We start from the raw sequence: 20315 nt of genomic DNA, 5'->3' as shown, positions 1-20315 counted from the left end.
TGGCCTGCAAGCTAGGGGCGTCCAGAACTCTAATTGAGTCTAATTCCCTCGGGCCCTGATCAATCTCCCACAAGGGAAGGGTGTTGTTTGATGAGTCTGATACTGCACACGACATAAGTGCAAATGTGACAATCCGACAGAGGGCCGAGAGGGCGGATACTGCAAATAACGCCAAGCAACGTGCTGGGTGTAGACGCGTATATGGGGTGCCGTGTCAGCAAGAGTCGCAGCCTCGCAATGATTATAATCGATTCATTTTTCAACTCAATAGAAGGTCGGACGGTGATGACGCGCTACTCGTAATAGCGGCAGGGAGCGGACACACACTTCATTTGTCCTGTGGAAACCATGGACCTTGGCGTCTTTTGCCTTCACGACCCTGCAATGATAATTGTGTGTCTGGCATTGGCGGTCGAAACAACGCGGAGATAAAATTTTGTCCAGAGTTTGGGGTGTTGACCTTCCGACCCGCGGGTATACCCGTGCTATACCTACATAGCCCAGACGAGATTAATATTCACAAATAAGTCACAGGAAGAAAGATATAGAATTAACGTTAAAGCGGCGGGGAGAGGGAACATTACAAGGGTAGACAAGGATGCGTGGACTGGGGTAGCCATGCTCCTTATGGTACCCGGTGGAGCAGCTCAAGTCTGCTGCATGCGAAAGGAAGAAGGAACCTCGCCACCTTATTGGAGATAGGTTGGATGCGGGCAAGGTTTCCACAACTCGTCCGAGTTGTTTGTATCGCAACTATCGTAGCAACGAGGACGCAAGTTTAGCGGACAAGGCTCGTTTACCGTGTTGGTGAAAGTTAACAAAGTGGAAAATGTATGCGAGATAACCACTTGCTTGACTCGCGAAAGATGATGGTCTTGACAGCCCCCTTGATACACTAGAGGACGTTGCGTTTATCGCGGCTGCCTTGACCAGTGGTGGTGAACTCATCGATCTCGAGAAATTCATCAGCCAGGCCTAGAATCTAGATGGGGCACGCGGCACGGGAAAAGTGGCTGAAGCATGTACATGTGACACAAAACAATTTGGATATAGTTATGAAATTTGTTATCCACGACAACCCTTCATTTGCGTCATATATGTGCATATATTTTGTGATTTCGGATGTCTGCTGCACCGTCCATAGGTCGTTTCGGATGCGATATGCCCCTGCTGGTCAGAATACATGATGGTAATGCACAGTCCAAGACTTACTCGCACAGAGATTTATATAAATTCTAGGCTGTGTCACAAGTTACCAATTGCGCCCACGCACACGAAGGAAAAAGCGGCTAAGGCAAGGTTGTTTGGTGCTTTATCCTGCTTTTTAATATCTGTGTCGATTCTGTGGTGAGACGAGCAGTGGAATGCATATAGGTGCAAGGAGTGTTAATATTGACACCTACCAATGGGAATGTGTCAAAACCGCCTATGATGGAAAGTGAGTGACACATGGCTTCGAGAACCCTTCATACACCTTGAGGATCATACCAGTAGCTTACAGTGAACCCGACTCCACAACAAAAATGGGATCCAGACTTCCCGTGCAACACTCGAAAAAAAAAACGAATAGTTCGATAGACTGAAAGAAAAAGTATCGAAAACAGAGGCGACATAGCGATGGAATGTCCGAATAGTGAGGAAACAGACGCTTATCGTATGCCAGATGGCGGAAATGTCTGAGTGGGGGGAAGAACAAGATTTGTAGGAAGACGGAGATTGAGATCGCTAAATACCCTGTATAACACACCCGACGACACACCAGCCTCGACCAGATATTCAGGAGAGACGCCCCAGCCTAGGAGATCAAGCACAAGGTTCTTGGTGTGATCCAGGTCTTCGCGAGTCACTACGAGGGAAGTATGAGTCGCCATTTAGAGAAAAATAGAAGCCTTGGCATACTACTAGGTCCCGCATCCGAATATTGTGGTGCTGTTGATGCCACTATTGAGCCGCAGGCAGTGATTGAGGGAGAAGATAAACGGGAGCTCTGGGCAGATTCAGAGGGAAGATTTGTGCTACTTGATGTCTTCAACAGCTGGCCCGCGATTCGGGGAGGAGTTGAAGCAGTACTCGATCCGTCTTCCTCGGTGATCTCTCCTTCCTCTAGGTAATCTTGATCTGTTACCGCAGTAATTGACGATGGAGTCTGGAGCTCGTTAGTTGGTCCATTCTCCAAAACTGCGAGCGCTGGCTTCAAAGATATCTTGTCTGTCATATTGAACAAAGGGCGATGAATTAGAAGTTACAGGGCTGAAAACGTATCAGGTTATTGGACACGACGATGGCGAGAACTGAACAGCCTGGAGAATGTCTAGAAAGTCACGTGCTATTGAACAAGTTTCACTGTCAAGGTAACCTGGAAAAACCCTGGTCCCTTAGTTCTTTGACTCAGGACCTCTTAGGATCTCATGGGCTCAGGACCCATTCACAAAGTTTTGAAATCAACACGACTGAACCCGACGTCGCGGACCCTTGGCAATCCCGTCAGGCTTCCACGTTGATTGTCTCACCTCGTATCGCCCCTCATCGATCATCACTGACTCAACGCCTCGGCTTAGACGGCTTTCCTTCCATCCTGCATTTACACGGAAATTACGCTGCATTCAATCATTGTGTTTATTCGGCATCAGAACGGAGAACGGCTGGTAGCATTTTACTTGCATCCATTCTCGTTCTCTGTGACAATGTTCAGTTGTGTTCAGTTGACCACAAGTAAAATGATTTCAACCTGTGAAATTGACAAAAAAAACTTGGCGTGATTGCCATATTGACAGCACCACCCGCCGGTATTTGGAGTACTGTTCTGCATCCGAGTCAATGTGGCAGAAGATGATTAGTTGCTGGTCCAACAGAATTGTGCGTGTTGGCAGGCCTGACTGTTTCTTGATACAAGAATTAACAGTATCACACACAGCGAAAAATCATCAAGATCGGAATTAAATCTGGGTGGTGCCGACATGGCTCTCGACAGACCGCCACCCTGGTCTGTCGGGAGCTCCTTCTGGAATCTGTAGTCGTAGAGATGTGATCGACTTTTCCAGCGTATTTTCCCGATCATCGGAGTGATAGCCTTTACATTAGGTTTACTGGTGCCGGAAGTCCATGGTATCGCGCCTCCTACTACTTAACAGGATTGTTCACCCCCAGAATTATTAGTGCTTACCTGTGACACACTTTAAAATACAGATGTTGGGCCTCGCAGCAAGCACTTTGCGCAGCGGGATGCACCACCTCGAGACTGCTTGGCTTTTCACGAGATCCGACTTCAAGACAATCATTCTCCCAGTGGTATTCATTCCGGCGATAACTTTTGGTGCACGACGCTGAATTCCTGTGGCAGATGATATTTGCGAACATCGTATCACCGCGTCATGACCCGCTGGCCTTGTCCTGCTCTCTATGCTGGCTCTGGCTTCATCTCTTCCAAGGAAACGTCTCTAATCAATCGTACTCCGCGCCTGAAGATCTGCTGAATAAACCATGGCGTCCTGTGCCGTCTGGGCGTATTAGCATCAAGGATTCTCGCGCATTGCGCTGGGGATTGATGGTTTTTTGCTTGGGATTTTCATCCCTTTTCAGCTTAAACGTGGTTATGACCAGTGCAATCTTCACTGTGCTTGTAATCGTGCACGATGATTTTGGCCTCAGCGGCCATCCCATTGGCAAGAATGTGTTAAACGTAGGAGCCTATGTGTCATTCGAACTTGGTTCTACGTTGGTTCTGTGTAGGAAGTTCTGCCTATGAGAGTAATGCTTCACTGACCAGATCTATAATCTAGCGGGGGAACCTTCGCTCAATAGAACGAGCCTAACAGCACTCATCTGCAGTGCGGTTATCATACTCACGACAATTCACGTGCAGGATTTCCAGGACGTCAATGGTGACCGCATGTTGGGCCGACGAACTCTGCCCATTGTGGCACCTGAAGGATCCCGCATCTATATTCTTTGCGTACTTCCGTCAATTTCTTTCGTACTCGCCTCCTTCTGGAGTTTGGGGCCTCTCTGCAGCGCCATCTTCGTTTCGATGGGCTTTGGGGTCGGACTTCGCTGCTTTCTTGTCCGTGACGAAATTGGCGACCAGTTAAACTACTGGCTCTATAACGTTCGTATTTTCGACTCTCCTTTTTGTTACCTAACATCTTTCATTCCTGTAGATATGGCTCATGGCTGCTCATCTCTTGCCAGCTAATGCGCGTTTTCATGTGCTGGCGTGGTAGTCCCATGTTGCACCATAACCACGGACTCGGGCAATCCTGTGACATACACCAGCGGACCATCCAGATATAGAAAACATTTACCCTACAACTTATCTTTCTTGCCGCTGTTGTTCTATTCAATAGCTCTACATTCATTCGATTGTACAATATCGACATGTACCAAAATCTACTAGTCGAAGTACTCACGTATGATACACATACACTCTATAATAGATGCGCTTACTCACCGGTACAGGAGTCCGAAACGCAGATCAGTATGATATTGTGTTGTCTAGATGGCACCCTTACTCACAAAATTCCACGTTTGGGTATCACAGAAAGGTCATGCGAGGCAACATTCTTTAGCACAAATGAGTTTCCTTGCGACACAAGGAGTTTCGCACGTTACTCGCACAACTGTCTGCTGGTCTGCGCAACTTGAGGTGAGCAATCAAATACATGTCATAACTGCACCTTCATGGATATATTTTACGCTGGTACCACCACATGCCACATGGTACTAGTGAGTTGCTTGCAATACCGTGCGGAAGCTGCCTGTCATAATTATCGATATGAAAAGTTTGCGTCTTGGAATGTCCGGAGTTCCACGACCTCCCTTTGTACCTCGGTGACGAAAAGTTCAACGATATTCCGCACCGGAGGATGCTAATGCAGGGCTTCGGTGATTGAGAAGTATGCGAAGGCACATAAGAGTATTAAAAAATAAAGGATGTTCCACTCTCACCCCCGTATCTGGACAATTATGTCAATTGTGCACACCGGGGGGCCTGCATTTGCAGAAGTAGTGTTTCGTCGGCAGCATACAAATTTCATACAGGTTGTGCGTAATCTCGTCTCATGAGCTGCTACTCGATGCTGACCGTGCCAAGACCATGTCTTACTCTCAGAGACCGTGTGATGTCATCTTTGGAGTCTATCTGGCGCTGACGGCCATGTCCCGCTCTCAGGAAGTACTGCGTGCATGATCTCGTCTGAGATGCTTACCCGATGGCGGTGGTTGTAGCGGCAATGTCCCGCTCTTCCTATGATGTGCGTACTGAGGGTTAGTTAGGGTTAGATGTTGAAAGTTCCACTGTTATATCTCACTCTCAGAGAGTGCGTGATCTTATCTGTCGAACTATTTACCGTTCCCCGTCATGACCCACAGTAGGTCATGTCCTACCCACGCAATATGCATGTTTAAAACTCGGTCCGGACGCAGCCTAGTAGACTAGACTGTAATGGGCATAGCTATCTGTCATAAATATGACCCTCGGCAAGAACATTAAAGGTACACTCTTAAGCTTGTCTTCGAGTCGAAATTACGTCCTTTGGGTTAATGTACTCCATGAGTGCGCAGGAAGGGGATTCGCAGTTACGTGTGTAATTTGCATCATTGAATATTGCGGATTTTAAGATGTATGCGGCATAGCAAGTGGCTGTGGCAGAACGAACCTAAAAAAAATGGAAGCCTTCACGTACACGTAGTGCGAACCCCTCTCTGCGAATACGCACGATTCTGTTGGACCAGCAACCGATCTTCGGCCATTTTAGTGCTCTATATTTGCACCGGGCGGGTGCTGTCAATGTTAGACAATCAATTGAACATCGTCACAGAGAATGAATGTAGCAGGTCATTTTTGGTGGAGGCTTACCAGCCTAAGTCCCGAATAAATCGAGGGGAGCTGCGGCGCAGTTGTAAAAGATACAGGATGGATGAGTCTAAGCCGAGGCCTGATGAGGGGCGACGTAGCCCTGAGACGTCATGCGTCAGGATTTTGACACTTTGTATGGGTCTCAGTGAGAGCCTCACTTAAAATTAGCAAGCGACAAATTGGCGACTTGTCCTCCGAGCTCGCTGTCCTCGCCGTCGTCGTGTCCGATAACCTGGTACATTTACAACTCCATAGTCAATCACTGCGGTAACAGAACGAGAAGACCTAGTAGAGGAAGGGCGGCCCAAGGAGAGGTTACCAGCTGTTGATTCTTGAAATGTCACACTTTAATCGTCCCTCCAAATCTGCACAGGACTCCCGTTTATCTTCTCCTTTAATCGCTGCCTACGGCTTGACCGCGGCATCAACAATACCAGACGGATGTGGTTGTCCAGTCATTGACACTGCGGCACCATTAATGAAAGGTTGTCGGTCACCTGACCATGACGCTGAGTTCGACGACTACCTGGTCCCCATTGTAAGTATAAGACAACCAGCTTCAATCAAACGACAGCGAACAACGTTGTCTTAGCCGCTTTATCTTCGTGCGCACCGTGTGTTTGGGCGTGGTTTGCAACCTGTGACGCAGCTTAGGATTTCTGTGGATCCCCGTGTGCGAGTAAGCACAAGGCGCATATAGCGTCCGAAACGACCCAGAGACGCAGTGGACATCACATGTGTGTGGCGCAAAGGATAGGTTGTCATCGACAACAAATTTCATAACTACATGTGAATCCGCTTTGTGTGACGTATGCTTCTGGGGCTTTTCCGTGCCGCACGAGCCCCATCTAGGACTGGCTGATGAGTTTCTCGAGATCAATGAGTGTACCACCACTGGTCAAGGCAGCCTCGATAATGGCGACGTCCTTCAGTGCACCAAGGGGGCTGCCAAGACCATCATCTTTTCCTTCCAAGGCTGCAAAGAAGCTTGCCTGCTCCAATTCCACGCCTCTGATTGGCTCATCAACGACCTCTTCCTTTTCGGGGCCAAGGACCCCATTTGCATCACGGGCGGCGGACTTGATAGTGATGCGAAAAACTGGCTTCTCGACATTGTGGATAAGGTCACGAGCCAGGGTTTGCTGGACTTGAAGCCAGCCATCTGTACCGGTGACGACAAGGCCGCGATCAGCGTCGGAACGAGATGGGTTCGGTGCTGCGAAACTGAGCTCGTAAATGCCATGCGAGCCGTCCGCGTTTTTTATGATTGTGTTAATGGTATCGTGGGGCGCAAGCCACTCCTTGTTGAGCGATGCAAACCCGGATAAATGAGTCATCGGACTTGGGAGTACGACACGAAGGGCTGCAGTGGAGTGCTAGACGCAAATCAGTGGTGGTTCTCAAGCACTAGTATTCGCCGCGGGGACTCACCACACCACCATCAAGCTATTCTCAGCCATGTGTCAGCCATTTGAGCGTGATGTGGGCGCAACATGAATCTTACCAGGAAGCCTCCTTGATACTGATGCAATGGAAGCGAAGACACGGGTAAGTCTTGTCAGACCACGCAACAAAGCGAGGAAGTCAACGTACGTACGTCAGGAATAGTCCGCCATGGGGTCTTGTACCATTTTGAATCCTTGTCGATGAAGTTGACGGTACGAGAGCTGAAGAAGTTGACTTTTCCTATCTTGCCAGCGGCGATAGCACGGCCAGCGGCGATATAGCCTGGCTCAGCCTCGAAATTCTCGGCTACTCTCCACACGAGACCCTTGTGTTTATATTGCGCTTCATACTGAGCAATTAGTTTTGCACCAGACGCGGCGTCTGGTGCGACGGGCTTTTCACTTAGCACGTGTTTTCCAGCAGCGAGCGCTTTCAAGATGATGGACGGCTGTTGGGTAATTGGGAGGACGACGATGACGGATGAAATGTCTGATCTGGCGAGAAGTGCATCGAGATTTGAAGACGTATTTCCGTCAAAGTAGACATCAGGGGTGGTGTTGAGGAGGGTCGTTACTTCGGCGGCGAGTTCACGAGCGCTCTTTTCTGACCGCGAGTAAATGGCTTTGATCTTTGGCGCGAGAGGGCCAAGCGCTTGGAGTGCAGGAAGGTGTGCTGTTGAAATATCATTAGAAGGCGGAGGATGGGTTAGGTCAAACGGTCATACCTTCCTTAGCGAAGATACCCGCGCCAAGTATGGCAGTCCCGGCGGTGTTTGAAGTTGACATACTAGAGCGACGTGGACGTGGACGAAGGCTGTTAACACTTTTGTCCGCCGAGGGAGGACGTGTTATATGGTTCGCCCTCTGCGCCTTATTCCTATCATTTTCACTTGACACGGAGAAATATCGGTCAGCACATGATGCATTAAAATGAGCAATTGCAGCAAATATATGGCTCACATGTTGCACCACTCGGAATACACTTCCGTGTTCACCCCAAAGCATATCCTTAGCCATTGATCTTATCTCTGATTCTTGTCAGGTGCATTCAACGCCATGCAACTCGGCCCATTCAATGCCTTTCCCAGGACACCCCTTCCTCCATCCATCCATTTCATTTGTCACTAGACAGCGAAACGGCCAGGCAGCTTAACTGGAACCATGGAGCACACTAGATTGCGTCGTTCACTTTTCAAATTCCCAGTACCCCCACCCGGATAATTGTCGGTTGCTTTGCTCAGAATCCTCGCAGGAAAACTCCATGGTAGCAGCGTGTCCTGCTGGTTAAAGAGGGTTCAACATTCTGCAAATACCTGCCTCAACGAATTGACTCCCAATTCTAACGACAAACATGACCTCTGCAGAAGTCGCAAACAAGTTACCAAACGACTTCATATGGGGGTTCGCTACTGGTAAGTTGCTCTATTTTTAACGCTACCCTGATGCTCATCATGTCTTAACGTGTTTTGCATCTACAGCGAGTTTCCAGATCGAAGGATCCACCAATGTTGAGGGACGCGGAAAGTCTATTTGGGACGACTTCTCGAAGCAACCTGGAAAGACAATGGACGGTAAAGACGGTGATGTGGCTACCGATTCATATAGGCTCTGGAGGGAGGACATTGCCCTGCTTTCCAAGTACGGTGTCAAATCTTACCGCTTTTCCTTATCCTGGTCTCGCATCATCCCTCTCGGTGGCCGCAACGACCCCGTCAATCCCGAGGGCATAGCGTTCTACTCCAATTTCATCGATGCCCTGCTGGAAAATGGTATCATCCCATTTGTCGTATGTAGAACACGCATAACTACTTAACACGTTCTCACTACGCTTTCTCAGACCTTGTACCACTGGGACCTTCCCCAGGTCCTGCACGACAGATACGGCGGGTGGTTGAACAAGAACGAGGTCGTACAGGACTACGTCCGCTATGCCCAGGTGAGTTGTGGTGTAATTTTCATGCGTCTGTTCGAAGAGCAAAAACATGGCTGTTAGGTCTGCTTCCGGGCTTTCGGAGACAGAGTAAAACACTGGTACGTACTCTACGGTGATCGGGATTCGTTCTTTCCATTGACCGTGCTTCTTTAGGCTGACAATGAACGAGCCATGGTGCATCTCAATTCTGGGGTATGGAAGGGGCGTCTTCGCGCCAGGACGATCAAGTGATCGAGACAGATCACCCGAGGGCGACTCCTCCACTGAACCGTGGATGTACGTCTGCCACTTGTACCTGTCTGTATGCCAATTTGACTTGCTAATTGTACACTACCCCGCAGAGTTGGCCACAGCGTCATTTTATCGCACGCATACGCTGTCAAAATTTACCGCGAGGAGTTCAAGGCTGCACAGGGTGGCCAGATCGGAATCACCCTCAATGGTGACTGGGCCATGCCATACGATGACAATCCAAAGAGTGGGCGCAATTTTTAGCTTACTGACGAGGGATAGATGTTTGATCACACTCATCTTCTTTTTCAGATGTGGAAGCGGCCCAGCATGCCCTTGACGTAGCTATCGGTAGGTTCAGCCCTTGGTTTGTAACACCTGCTCCGCGCTGACGAACGGTTGATAGGATGGTTCGCTGTAAGCTTCAAGTCGTATACTCTGTTGAGTCGTTGACCAATCTGTGTTATTCGCCAGGACCCAATCTACCTCGGTCATTACCCGGACTACATGAAACAGATGCTCCGAGAACGTCTGCCGGAATTTACACCGGCAGAATTGGCAGTCGTCAAAGGATCCTCTGATTTCTATGGCATGAACACCTACACCACCAACTTGTGCAGTACGTTCATTTTATCTGTTTTGAGTTTCATGTGCCTGAACTGTCATTACAGGAGACGGTGGCGATGATGAATTCCAAGGGTTGGTCGAGTACACTTTCATCCGTCCCGACGGCACTCAGTTGGGTACCCAAGGTAGGCGTCTCATGCACCCCAGGTTTAGAACCATCAACTCAAGGAGATCTTGTAGCACATTGTGCCTGGTTGCAGGATTGTAAGTTACATGACTTTGAGACATTGTCAATATTTTACTGACATGGTTATTGCGCCCCAGATCCTCAAGGTTTTCGCCATGTGAGCATAACTATAATTAGCGCAGAGAAACCTAGCTGACGACCTCGATTCTCTTGTCAAAATAGCTGCTTAATTATATTTGGAAGGTTTGTTCTCTAGTTCATGCTGTGTATGTATTCCAGCTTCTGACGTGCGAGTAACAGAGATACATGCTACCTATCTAGTGGGTTGTTTCGAGGAAGCAGTTGTGGCGATCTATTGACCTTGGGCTTGACTTCAGCGTCACCGAAAATGGTTTTGCCGTCAAGGACGAGCATTTGAAGCCGATTGAGGAGGCGTTGCAGGATAAGGACCGTGTGAACTACTTCAAGGGTGTCACCGCTTCTCTCAAGGCCGCTGTGCTTGAGGATGGTGTAGACGTCAGGGCCTATTTCCCGTGGAGTACGTTTAATTATCGCTCGCAATCGGGGTTTCTGATCGTATTCCTTCCTAGGCTTCGTGGATAACTTCGAGTGGTGAGTCGGAAAAAATATGACGATAATCCCCTTTGCTGATGTCTCTCCAGGGCGGATGGATACATCACGCGGTTTGGCGTGACATATGTCGACTATGAGACCCAGCAGCGGTATCCCAAAAATTCTGCGAAATTCCTTGTCAAGGTCAGTTCTATTTGCCTGCCGTGAAGTGCGAAGAGCAAGGGTACTTACGCACCTCTGTGCAGTGGTTTGGAGAGAACATCGAGGCGGGGGATAAGAAACCGCAATAGAGTGACTGTTGTTCTCGACTGTTCTCGACCACCCGAGTCATTGGAGGACTGGGGGATCAATTGTTGCTCTTTGGAACCGATTGTGCCTATAAGTTAGTGAGGTTTCCCAGGGGGTTTTAGCTCACCGCTCCTATTTCATGTGCCTATCTGCCTGTATTTTACGTAGTATGACTGCTATTTGATGAATCGGTGAATGTGATTGTAAACCGTCCTCAGGCACTGGCAGCATCGTGTATTGTGCGAGGGAGGTGTTTGGGGTCCGGCGTGGCATCTTGTAGGTCCTTGTGAGCAGCCGATACGTTGCAATGTTGTACGCTTCCAAAATCGTGTGATCAGGCTCAGAAACCTAGAAATTTCGATCCACGACTCAACGACTAGAATAATCCTTGACTTTTTATTCGATCTTTCATCTATCTTGGATTTATTCCTTCCCCTACAATCCCAACAAGACACGCCATGACAAACTATGGCGTTGCTGCCCATCCATATGCCAGCCAAGCAGTGGATCCTGCTGGCCACCACGAAGAAGCGGCTGGACATACACCAGAGGCCGACGATCCTTCAAAGAAGAGAAAGACTACGAAGCGGAGAAAGGTCAACCACGCGTGCCTCTATTGTCGACGCAGTCATATGACTTGCGACGAAGGCAGACCCTGCCAACGCTGGTGAGCACTCATGAACATGCATGATACGTGCATGGTTATATGTAATGACGTCTGCAGTATCAAGCGCGAGATTGGCCATCTTTGCCATGATGAGCAGCGACCACCGAAGACTGGTGGGAAGCAGAGTTCTGATGTTGTTCCAAGTGCTTCATCGAACGGCGTTGATCCTGCAAGGTCGATAGCTCGTGCGTGTATCATGATTTTGTATTCCAATGCTGAGGGTGTTCCATGCAGAGCCTATCTATGGTTCAACAATGCCTCCTCCAGCGACTACCGCATGGCCAATGAGTGTTCCTTCAGGCGCATTTCTGTATCAGCCCGAAACGTTAGGCAATGAATTCTCAGTTCTCACGTATGTCTTTTTACAGTCACTCCCCTATGCGCCCCACTGAGTTATCCCAGGGACTTCTTGGAAACCCTAGACGAGGGGTCTTTCTTCACTACATCTCCAGCAGTGACCCCCGCCCTCATGTCTACTCCCGCATTCTCTCAGGCTACTCCCTATATCTCAAATTCTGCGTCTGCTGCTGAAGCAACGTCCAATCCTCCAGCACACCCCCCTGAGGCACCCGCTGAAGAGCCTGCCCCGCCTCTTCTTCCGTCTGCTACCAAGACAGAAAAGTTTTTGTTGACTGCTGCAGACCAGGAGTCGGGTACGCGCGATGAGCGGCTGAACCGCGTTATTCGGAGCAAATACGAGGCAGGTTTACTCAAACCGTATGACTATGTCAAGGGCTATGCACGATTGTCAAGGTGGATGGACCGCAAGTGCGTGAATATCTTTGTGTTGAGATAAATAATCTAATGCCTTTTCGTCTCAAGTGTTTCTCGGCAATCGAAGCAGCAAATTCTTCAGCCTTTATCTGTGCTACGACCCAAGTTCCGAGTGAGCGAGGAGCCTTTATGATATTTCACACAGTGACTAATTGCACTTAGGCTGTTGCACAATCCCTACGCGATATTGTGAGTTTGATGTCGCTGTTGATGTATTTATGCGATTGACTATGTCACAAGGACCTTGTATTCATAGAAGAGGCCTTTGAACGGTTACTTCTCGATTACGACCGTGTCTTCTCAGCCATGGGTGTCCCAGCGTGTCTCTGGCGCCGAACGGGTGAGATCTACAAAGGAAACCGCGAGTTTTCAGAACTTGTAGGCGTCGATGGATACATGATGCGAGACGTAAGTTGTCCCGATGTGATTATCAAGGGCGCAAGAGCTTATGACTTTTCGGTAGGGCCGCCTCTGTATCTACGAGCTTATGGCAGAGGAGTCGGCAGTCAATTACTGGGAGGTGAGCCTAGTCTTTCGTGATATGCTCCAATTTTTGACAACGTGTGTTAGAAATACGGCCATGTTGCATTTGACTCCTCTCAGAAGGCCGTGCTCACTTCTTGTGTGCTGCGTTTCAAGCCCCTCATAAACACGCAGTCGCAAACGCAGAAAAAGGAGGATATCCCTAACGAGGAGGGCTTCGTCAACTGCTGTTTCTCATTCACGATCAGGCGGGATAAGTGGGGTATACCGAGCATGATCGTTGGGAATTTCATCAAGTGCTGACAGGAATGCTGGACGCATGAGGTTTATTGTGTAGAGAAGTAACGAGCTTATATTGTAAGTTATGATATATCACGGGTTTCATTTAGAATGGGATTCTGGCATGCTGATCGAAAGTTATGAACTTCTCTTATGCTTTAAGCTCCAGAATTTGTCTCTTGTAGTGCGGCTTTGATATGCGCAGCAGGACACGAAAAGGTGCGGGGGAACTATAGTTGGTTTATTCTCCTATGCCAATGGTAAATTTCGTGCTTGTCAGTCGATTTCACGAAGTACCATTAGGCGGCGTATCCGTGCCCTCAATTGTTGAGTTCCCTTGTATCTTCATGTCCACGCAGCAAGAAACTTGATGCCTCTCAGATTATCAGGCGCAATTCTCAATGCAGTCCGCAGTTCGATCGCAGCATCAGTCAAATGTATTCTCTTGATTTCCTGACGTTGAACTATTTTGAACTAATAGAATTCGACGATACTGGTTCTACTGTACATGTCTACCCCATAGTTATTGGGAAGGTCAGGTGACCGACGCTTGTGCAAAGACTAAACTCTAGTTTTTCGCTCGTGCCCGTCCGCTCTCATGATCATCCTTCCCTATATGCATGGCACTGTCAACTCAATCGTACTCATATATAATCATCTGTGTGCCTCGTTTTCACCGGTTTGCATTACCTTACGAAATAAACTCGATTCACATGTGGCCTTACTTATGTCACGCACTCAGTCCAGGAGTAGCCAACCATCACAGAACGCTCAGAGTCTTGCATAATTAGTAACGTTGGCATGCCACTTTCGCTGATGTGTCTGACCTTGGCATTACCCACACACAGGTTCTCCCGCTAATTCTACTCTGTCATGTTTTGGCCTCAGCGCTTAGTCTAAATCGTACCAGCTGGCAGCGTCTACCGTGCTGAACAGCAAACACCTACAGTCCCCATATCCCTACCCCCGTCTTCTCCTACCGCTCATTCCACCAACCACCAAGCCCATCCTCGATCCTCATCGTTTGGCTCCATCGTACCATCATGCCCAGTAGCGCAGAAATTCGATCTATTAGACTTGAAAGTAAGTCACTCTGTATCACATTTGTATATATTTTGTGATCCTGACCCTCTATCTACAGTTATTGGTGGACAGAATCTTCAAGCCCCTTCCGGGCGCATACCCGCAGGGATTTACATATCCATCAATGTCGACTCGAGGAGACGCTGGAAATCAGCCATCAAAGTTTTATCCTCTGAGAAATCTGTTGCGTGGGGAGATACCCTGACCCTGTAAAGTCCCTCAAAATTTTTGGACGCGATTCGACAACTCATCCTCGGTTTATAGAACACAGGCATCACCTACATTATCAGTGGAAATCAGAGCGTCCTACGAGGCTGATCGAATTCTGGGTAGCGGAGAAGTCATTGGACAACTTGAAACATCGTGGGATGAGTTGCTTGATCATGGAGATGAGCCTTTCGGTAAGTAACCTACTTCTCATTCATGCGTATCTACTCACATCCCGTAGAACTGTCCTTCCCGCCCGTTCGTGGTGTTTACCCTTCTCTCAAGCTGAAGGCCACTGTTGTACATGCTTGCGACAATCGGGATGGCGCACTGTTTGATGTGGGTGACGCTGGCCTCTGCAGTTAGCTTTTGCTGACGGAATACCAACTGTAGTCCCTCGTAGACTGCGAGATTGCTCAAGAGACAGATGCGGGCCACGCACGATATGCCGAATATAGGACCACCAAGACAGTCTCTCACCTGAACGACGCTTTACAACATTTTCAGTTGGTTCTGGACCGCTGTCCGGTCGACCATCCTGACCATGCAGCGGCTCTCACCAACCTCGCGTGTGCCCGCCTTCTAGGCTACATTCAAAACGATCTCCAAGACATTGATACCACCACTTCCCTCTTCCGCGAAGCCCTTGCATTGCGTCCGCAGGGCCATCTCGATCACACATTATCTCTCCATCATCTCATTTTCGCATTGATCTGGCGCTACAGCAAGGAGCCCACTGCCGCCTATATTCATGAATCCCTGCAGCTGTGCTGCAAGCTACTGCCCCTCTGTCCAGAGGGCACCTACTTTCGAAGCATGGGCGTAGACAGTGTGGTCAATTATGTGATTAGTAATTGCAACAACCTTTCAATTGATGCATCCAATAAAGGCATCGACCTTCGACGAAACGTGCTCAAGATCTGTCCCCTGGGTCATCAACACCATATAGGAGTATTCACCATGCTTTCACGGTCACTCTTAACACGGTTTACACAACGGGGCAGCATTGATGATGTAGACGAGCTCATACAGCTTCTTCGTGAAGCCATTTCTCTGCACCCCAAGGGACATTCTGACCGTGGTATCTACCTGAACAACTTGGCCTTCTCACTTCAATCCCGCTTCAATCACCAGGGAAAATCACATGACCTGGACGAGGTTGTCTCCATGCACGAAGAAGTGCTGCGTCTGCGCCCTGTTGGGCACGAATCTCGTGATTGCTCATTGGACAACCTAGGGGGCGCCCTCTACACCCGTTTTATTACACGCGGTGATGTTGATGACATCAACCGAGCTGTTAGCCTCTATCGCGAGGCACTGACCTTGCGCCCACCTGGGCATCCACGTCGTGACGTCACGCTTAACAACCTTGCCCTCGCGCTCCAAAAGATATATGTCAAATCCCGCGTCATCGAGGATCTTAACGAGGCCGTCGATCTATATCGTGAATCCCTTCGGTCAAAGCGGGTTGATGATCCAGAGCGCCCTGCATATCTTTTCAATTCAAGCTCGGCGCTTTGCTCTCGTTTCACGCGAACTCAGAAGAATGTGGATATTGAGGAGGCCATTCAACTCTGTCAGGAATCATTGGTGGCATTGCCTTCACTGCATCCAGATAGATGGTTCAGCTACAGATGGCTGAAGGAAGGCTATTTGGCTCGTTACCTAGTGCAACACGAGCCGGCTGATTTGTCACTTGCAATAGAGAACTCCAGACTTGCGTCAATGCACCCCACCCAAGGTTTTCCAAATCGCATTCTAGCAGCCCAGCACTGGGTTTCTGATGCCGAGAATTCTTGTCATGAATCTGCGCTCGAGGCATATGCAATGTTTTTCGAGCTTCTCGACGCACATATCTCAACACGATCATCCATCACTTCGCGGCTTGAAGCTGCTCCCACCTTTCATAACGCCAGATCGCTGCCTGTAGATGCAGCATCATGTGCCATACGCAGGCACAACCTGCAAAAGGCCATCGAACTCGTAGAGCAGGGTCGTGGTCAGCGATGGTCATTCGCCTCTCGACTCAAAACTCCAGTTGAAGAGCTCGAAACGGGACATCCACATCTAGCTCACAAATTTTTGGAGCTGAGCAAGCGTGTTTCCAACGCAGCTCAGGGTTCTGCAACCATCGTGGACAGAGCTGCAGCTGAAGTAGCGGAAACGAAGTACAGGAGAATTATGACGCAATGGGAAGCTGCGGTAGCTGAGATACGTGATCTTCGAGGTTTCTCGCGGTTCCTGCTCCCACCTTCGTACGAAGACTTGCAAGCGGCAGCACGCCATGGCCCGGTCATCATCCTCATTGCCAGCAAATACTCGTGCAGCGCCATCATTGTCCCGACGTCAGGAGAGCCCCATAATGTTACCTTGCCATCTATCTCTCTCGCAGATCTCGAGGATCTCAAAGATCGGTTTGCCAGTGCGATATTGCAAGCATCGAAGATGGGCCTAAAGCAGCCGCGCAATGATCTGATTGTCCTCTTGCGGGCGGTATGGGACGATATCATGCTACCTGTCGTCGAGGTACTCGAGCATACCCTCAAATTAAAGCGCCAGTCTCGAATCTGGCTGTGTCCAACTGCGGTTTTCACATCCATTCCTCTTCACGCAGCCCACCCATTTCGAACAAAGGCAGATTGCTCTGGGAAGGAGCCATGCCTGGAGGATCTCTACATATGTTCTTACACGCCGACACTTTCGGCGCTGATCAGATCTAGGCAGATGATGAAGAAACGCAGTGTGCCTCCATCCTTTGTGGCGGTTGGGCAAGGTCAACCGGGCGGAGGGAATGGCAAGGCGCTCTTAGCTGTCGATAGCGAGCTCGAGCTTGTCCATAAGCTGGTCCCCGTGACGGCCAACCGTTCAACTCTTTCTGGCGACGCAGCCACGCGAGCAGGCGCACTTGAAGCCCTGGAACAGAACACTTGGGTGCACCTCGCTTGCCATGGCAAGCAGGACCACGATCAGCCTTACAATTCTCATTTCGTCATGAAGGATGCACCTCTCACGCTACTTGACATCATGGAGAAAGACATTCCGCATGCTGAGTTCGCGTTCTTATCAGCATGTCATACCGCCGTCGGTGATAAGGAGACGCCCGACGAAGTCATCCATCTTGCAGCTGGCCTTCAGTTTTCGGGGTTCAAGAGCGTCGTTGGCACGCTGTGGGAGGTTGACGACGCTGTCGCAAAACACGTTGTTGGAGCTTTCTACGAGAATATGGTCAAGCATGTGGAGGATGGCGGGTTCATGGACTGTACGAAGGCGGCTTGGGCACTGAACCGTGCTACACACGCCGTGAAGACGAAAGTGCCGCTCGAACAGAGGATGGTTTTCATACATATTGGTGTGTAGTTCTACTATATCGTATTGCTTTGCCTGGTACATATTCTTTATCTGCGATCCTCTTTCATTCTGTTTTTTTTTTTCGTAGAAATAACCCCGATACTTATAGGGTCAAAACAGAAATAGGTTTCAAACTTGTAAAAAAATATCTTTTGGTGGGCTGGTACATATCATGGAGGGTACTTCTGGGATGGATATGAGCCAACAATTAAGAAAATCGGCGGTTCGGTTGTGGAGATATGTCCAAAATACTGATATTTGAGCCTACCTCCCATATCACATGAATGCCGACCTCCGGAAGGTCTGGGACCATTCCCAATCGATTCAGAGGCCTCAAATACCCTAGGAGAGATGTTTTCGGTATCGGTATTGAGGCGGAATACCGGGATAGTGACATACAGGAGGTCAGGAGGAGGGGGAGGACCCTGTATATCTCAGGAACACGATTTTTCCAGGCAATTCTGGCATGACCATCGTGTTCAGAGGGCTCAATAACCCCCAGGAAAAATGCTTCTGAAGGACAGGCTAGTCATATGAAGTCTAGAAAAATCGATCTTTGGGTGGGGGAGCATGGCCTTGGTGGCCAACTTTGGAAGATGATTTTTAGAGCAAAATCCGGCTCGACCAACGTCTTCAGATGGTCGAATAACCTCAAGAACGAGTCCTAGCTAAAGCCAAGCAAGCCATATGAAGGCTGAAAAAATCGATCTTTGGGTGGGGGAAGGATGACAGGGGCAGCCAACTTTGGAACATGATTTTTAGAGGGAAATCTGGCTCGACCAACGTGTTTGTATGGTCGAATAACCTCTAGAACGAGTCCTACCTAAAGACAAGCAAGCCATATGGAGGCTGAAAAAATCGATCTTTGGGTGGGGGAGCATGGCCTTGGTGGTCAACTTTGGGATTTGATTTTCTCATGCAAATCTGGCTTGACCATCCTTTTCAGAGTGTTTAATAACCTCGGAAACAAGTCCTACATCAACCCTTGCAAGTCATATGAAGGCTGTAAAAATCAATATGTGGGGGAGGCCAGCATGCCCTAGGGGGTCAACTTCAGCATTTGATTTCTTCGTGCAATTCTGGCTCGACCATCGTTTTCGGAGTGTTCAATAACCTCGAAATCAAGTCCTACATGATGCCAGGCAAGTCACATGAAGGCTGTAAAAATCGATGTGTGGGGGGGCCAGCATGGCCTAGGGGGTCAACTTTGGAATTTGATTTTATTGTGCAATTATGGCTCGACAAATGTGTTCAGATGGTCCAATAACCTCTAGAAAGAGTCCTAGCTACAGCCAAGCAAGCCATATGAAGGCTGAAAAAATCGATCTTTGGGTGGGGGGGGGCATGACAGGGGTTGTAGTCAAATTTGGAATATGATTTTAAGAGGGAAATCTGGCATGACCAACATGTTTGTATGGTCCAATAACCTCTAAAATGAGTCATGCCTGAAGTCAAGCAGGTCACATGAAGGCTGTTAAAATCAATGTGTGGGGGGCCAGCATGACCTCGGTGGTCAACTTTGAGAATTGATTTCTTCGTGCAAATCTGGCATGACCATGGTCTTTGTATTGCTCAATAACCTCAAAATCAAGTCCTACCTTATCCTCCCCAAGTCATATGAAGGCTGTAAAAATCGATCTTAGGAGAGTGTGGTGCTGCTGCTGCTTACATAAGCAAGAATGCGGTCCTCTCAGAGGGGGCCTGCTCACCACTCAATGCCACTGTGATGCACCAGCAAATAAATCTTGCTGATTTGTTTCCGAGGTTCAGAGTGTTGGATTCTGCCTGCATTTGCCTTATAAAATGTGAAAATTGCGAATTGGGGAGGTGTTGTGCAGAAATGCACGGCAGGGACTAATCTGTGGCGCTCTGATAGAGGTGGCCATCTTGTACATGTATTTTTTCCTCTTTTTTTACAATCTTCTTGGCTTCTCCCCTCCATGGTGTATTTCACACAAACAAGACTTGTCCAATTCCTGATATTTATAGGGTCAAAACAGAAATAGGTTTCAAACTTGTAAAAAAATATCTTTTGGTGGGCTGGTACATATCATGGAGGGTACTTCTGGGATGGATATGAGCCAACAATTAAGAAAAACGGCGGTTCGGTTGTGGAGATATGTCCAAAATACTGATATTTGAGCCCACCTCCCATATCACATGAATGCCGACCTCCGGAAGGTCTGGGACCATTCCCAATCGATTCAGAGGGCTCAAATACCCTAGGAGAGATGTTTTCAGTATCGGTATTGAGGCGGAATACCGGGATAGTGACATACAGGAGGTCAGGAGGAGGGGGAGGACCTTGTATATCTCAGGAACACGATTTTTCCAGGCAATTCTGGCATGACCATCGTGTTCAGAGGGCTCAATAACCCCCAGGAAAAATGCTTCTG

At 48.7% G+C, this 20315-nt stretch overlaps 6 protein-coding genes across 6 annotated transcripts; 4 read left to right on the top strand and 2 right to left on the bottom strand.

Annotated features, from left to right (window-relative positions):
- Positions 1-1212: 1212 nt before the first annotated feature.
- Positions 1213-2313, bottom strand: DEU56DRAFT_830035 (uncharacterized protein). The gene is made up of 3 exons (XM_041354502.1): positions 1900-2313; positions 1404-1846; positions 1213-1331 (listed from the first exon to the last, which is right to left on the bottom strand). Exons 1-2 carry the CDS (start codon positions 2213-2215, stop codon positions 1650-1652), a joined length of 513 nt encoding a protein of 170 aa, XP_041203548.1. The 5' UTR covers positions 2216-2313; the 3' UTR covers positions 1213-1331; positions 1404-1649.
- Positions 2314-2980: 667 nt separating this feature from the next.
- Positions 2981-4314, top strand: DEU56DRAFT_52408 (UbiA prenyltransferase family). The gene is made up of 4 exons (XM_041346626.1): positions 2981-3288; positions 3341-3725; positions 3780-4105; positions 4158-4314. Exons 1-4 carry the CDS (start codon positions 3187-3189, stop codon positions 4218-4220), a joined length of 876 nt encoding a protein of 291 aa, XP_041203547.1. The 5' UTR covers positions 2981-3186; the 3' UTR covers positions 4221-4314.
- A 2388-nt stretch (positions 4315-6702) lies between these two features.
- DEU56DRAFT_917501 (uncharacterized protein) lies at positions 6703-8085 on the bottom strand (the record flags this gene model as incomplete). Its single annotated transcript, XM_041357995.1, has 5 exons — positions 6703-7230; positions 7286-7300; positions 7359-7376; positions 7452-7972; positions 8025-8085. 5 exons carry the CDS (start codon positions 8083-8085, stop codon positions 6703-6705), a joined length of 1143 nt encoding a protein of 380 aa, XP_041203546.1.
- A 353-nt stretch (positions 8086-8438) lies between these two features.
- Positions 8439-11145, top strand: DEU56DRAFT_52379 (glycoside hydrolase family 1 protein). The gene is made up of 18 exons (XM_041346623.1): positions 8439-8711; positions 8778-9085; positions 9137-9235; positions 9293-9330; positions 9386-9508; positions 9574-9710; positions 9776-9814; positions 9870-9880; positions 9938-10082; positions 10135-10215; positions 10271-10294; positions 10355-10374; positions 10440-10460; positions 10518-10537; positions 10595-10755; positions 10808-10829; positions 10880-10973; positions 11036-11145. The coding sequence occupies exons 1-18, from the start codon at positions 8651-8653 to the stop codon at positions 11078-11080; spliced, it is 1449 nt and encodes a 482-aa protein (XP_041203545.1). The 5' UTR covers positions 8439-8650; the 3' UTR covers positions 11081-11145.
- Positions 11146-11368: 223 nt separating this feature from the next.
- Positions 11369-13308, top strand: DEU56DRAFT_830012 (uncharacterized protein; the record flags this gene model as incomplete). The annotated part of the gene is made up of 9 exons (XM_041354501.1): positions 11369-11745; positions 11803-11930; positions 11980-12097; positions 12148-12513; positions 12568-12631; positions 12682-12708; positions 12760-12927; positions 12983-13039; positions 13090-13308. Exons 1-9 carry the CDS (start codon positions 11537-11539, stop codon positions 13303-13305), a joined length of 1353 nt encoding a protein of 450 aa, XP_041203544.1. The 5' UTR covers positions 11369-11536.
- Positions 13309-14196: 888 nt separating this feature from the next.
- DEU56DRAFT_52196 (CHAT domain-containing protein) lies at positions 14197-18142 on the top strand. The gene is made up of 5 exons (XM_041346617.1): positions 14197-14364; positions 14423-14573; positions 14629-14765; positions 14813-14910; positions 14965-18142. Exons 1-5 carry the CDS (start codon positions 14325-14327, stop codon positions 17926-17928), a joined length of 3390 nt encoding a protein of 1129 aa, XP_041203543.1. The 5' UTR covers positions 14197-14324; the 3' UTR covers positions 17929-18142.
- Positions 18143-20315: the final 2173 nt, after the last annotated feature.

The sequence above is a fragment of the Suillus clintonianus genome (genome assembly GCF_016758775.1).
Source record: "Suillus clintonianus strain FC179 chromosome Unknown DEU56scaffold_109, whole genome shotgun sequence".
In the NCBI taxonomy this organism is placed as follows: Eukaryota; Fungi; Basidiomycota; class Agaricomycetes; order Boletales; family Suillaceae; genus Suillus; species Suillus clintonianus.
The sequence above is the reverse complement of the archived record's forward strand: the minus strand, read 5'-3'. Positions and strand labels throughout refer to the sequence as shown.

Excerpts from the sequence above, each read along its gene's own strand:
- DEU56DRAFT_52379 (XM_041346623.1), top strand. The coding sequence starts at position 8,651 with ATGACCTCTGCAGAAGTCGCAAACAAGTTACCAAACGACTTCATATGG. Across the intron at positions 8,712-8,777 it reads CATATGGGGGTTCGCTACTG|CGAGTTTCCAGATCGAAGGA; the intron begins GTAAGTTGCTCT and ends TTGCATCTACAG. Across the intron at positions 9,509-9,573 it reads TCCTCCACTGAACCGTGGAT|AGTTGGCCACAGCGTCATTT; the intron begins GTACGTCTGCCA and ends ACTACCCCGCAG.
- DEU56DRAFT_830035 (XM_041354502.1), bottom strand. The coding sequence starts at position 2,215 with ATGACAGACAAGATATCTTTGAAGCCAGCGCTCGCAGTTTTGGAGAAT. Across the intron at positions 1,847-1,899 it reads TTCGGATGCGGGACCTAGTA|TGACTCGCGAAGACCTGGAT; the intron begins GTATGCCAAGGC and ends CTTCCCTCGTAG.
- DEU56DRAFT_52196 (XM_041346617.1), top strand. The coding sequence starts at position 14,325 with ATGCCCAGTAGCGCAGAAATTCGATCTATTAGACTTGAAA. Across the intron at positions 14,574-14,628 it reads TGGGGAGATACCCTGACCCT|AACACAGGCATCACCTACAT; the intron begins GTAAAGTCCCTC and ends CTCGGTTTATAG. Across the intron at positions 14,911-14,964 it reads GGGATGGCGCACTGTTTGAT|TCCCTCGTAGACTGCGAGAT; the intron begins GTGGGTGACGCT and ends TACCAACTGTAG.
- DEU56DRAFT_52408 (XM_041346626.1), top strand. The coding sequence starts at position 3,187 with ATGTTGGGCCTCGCAGCAAGCACTTTGCGCAGCGGGATGCACCACCTC. Across the intron at positions 3,289-3,340 it reads AGACAATCATTCTCCCAGTG|ATGATATTTGCGAACATCGT; the intron begins GTATTCATTCCG and ends TTCCTGTGGCAG. Across the intron at positions 4,106-4,157 it reads TAAACTACTGGCTCTATAAC|ATATGGCTCATGGCTGCTCA; the intron begins GTTCGTATTTTC and ends TCATTCCTGTAG.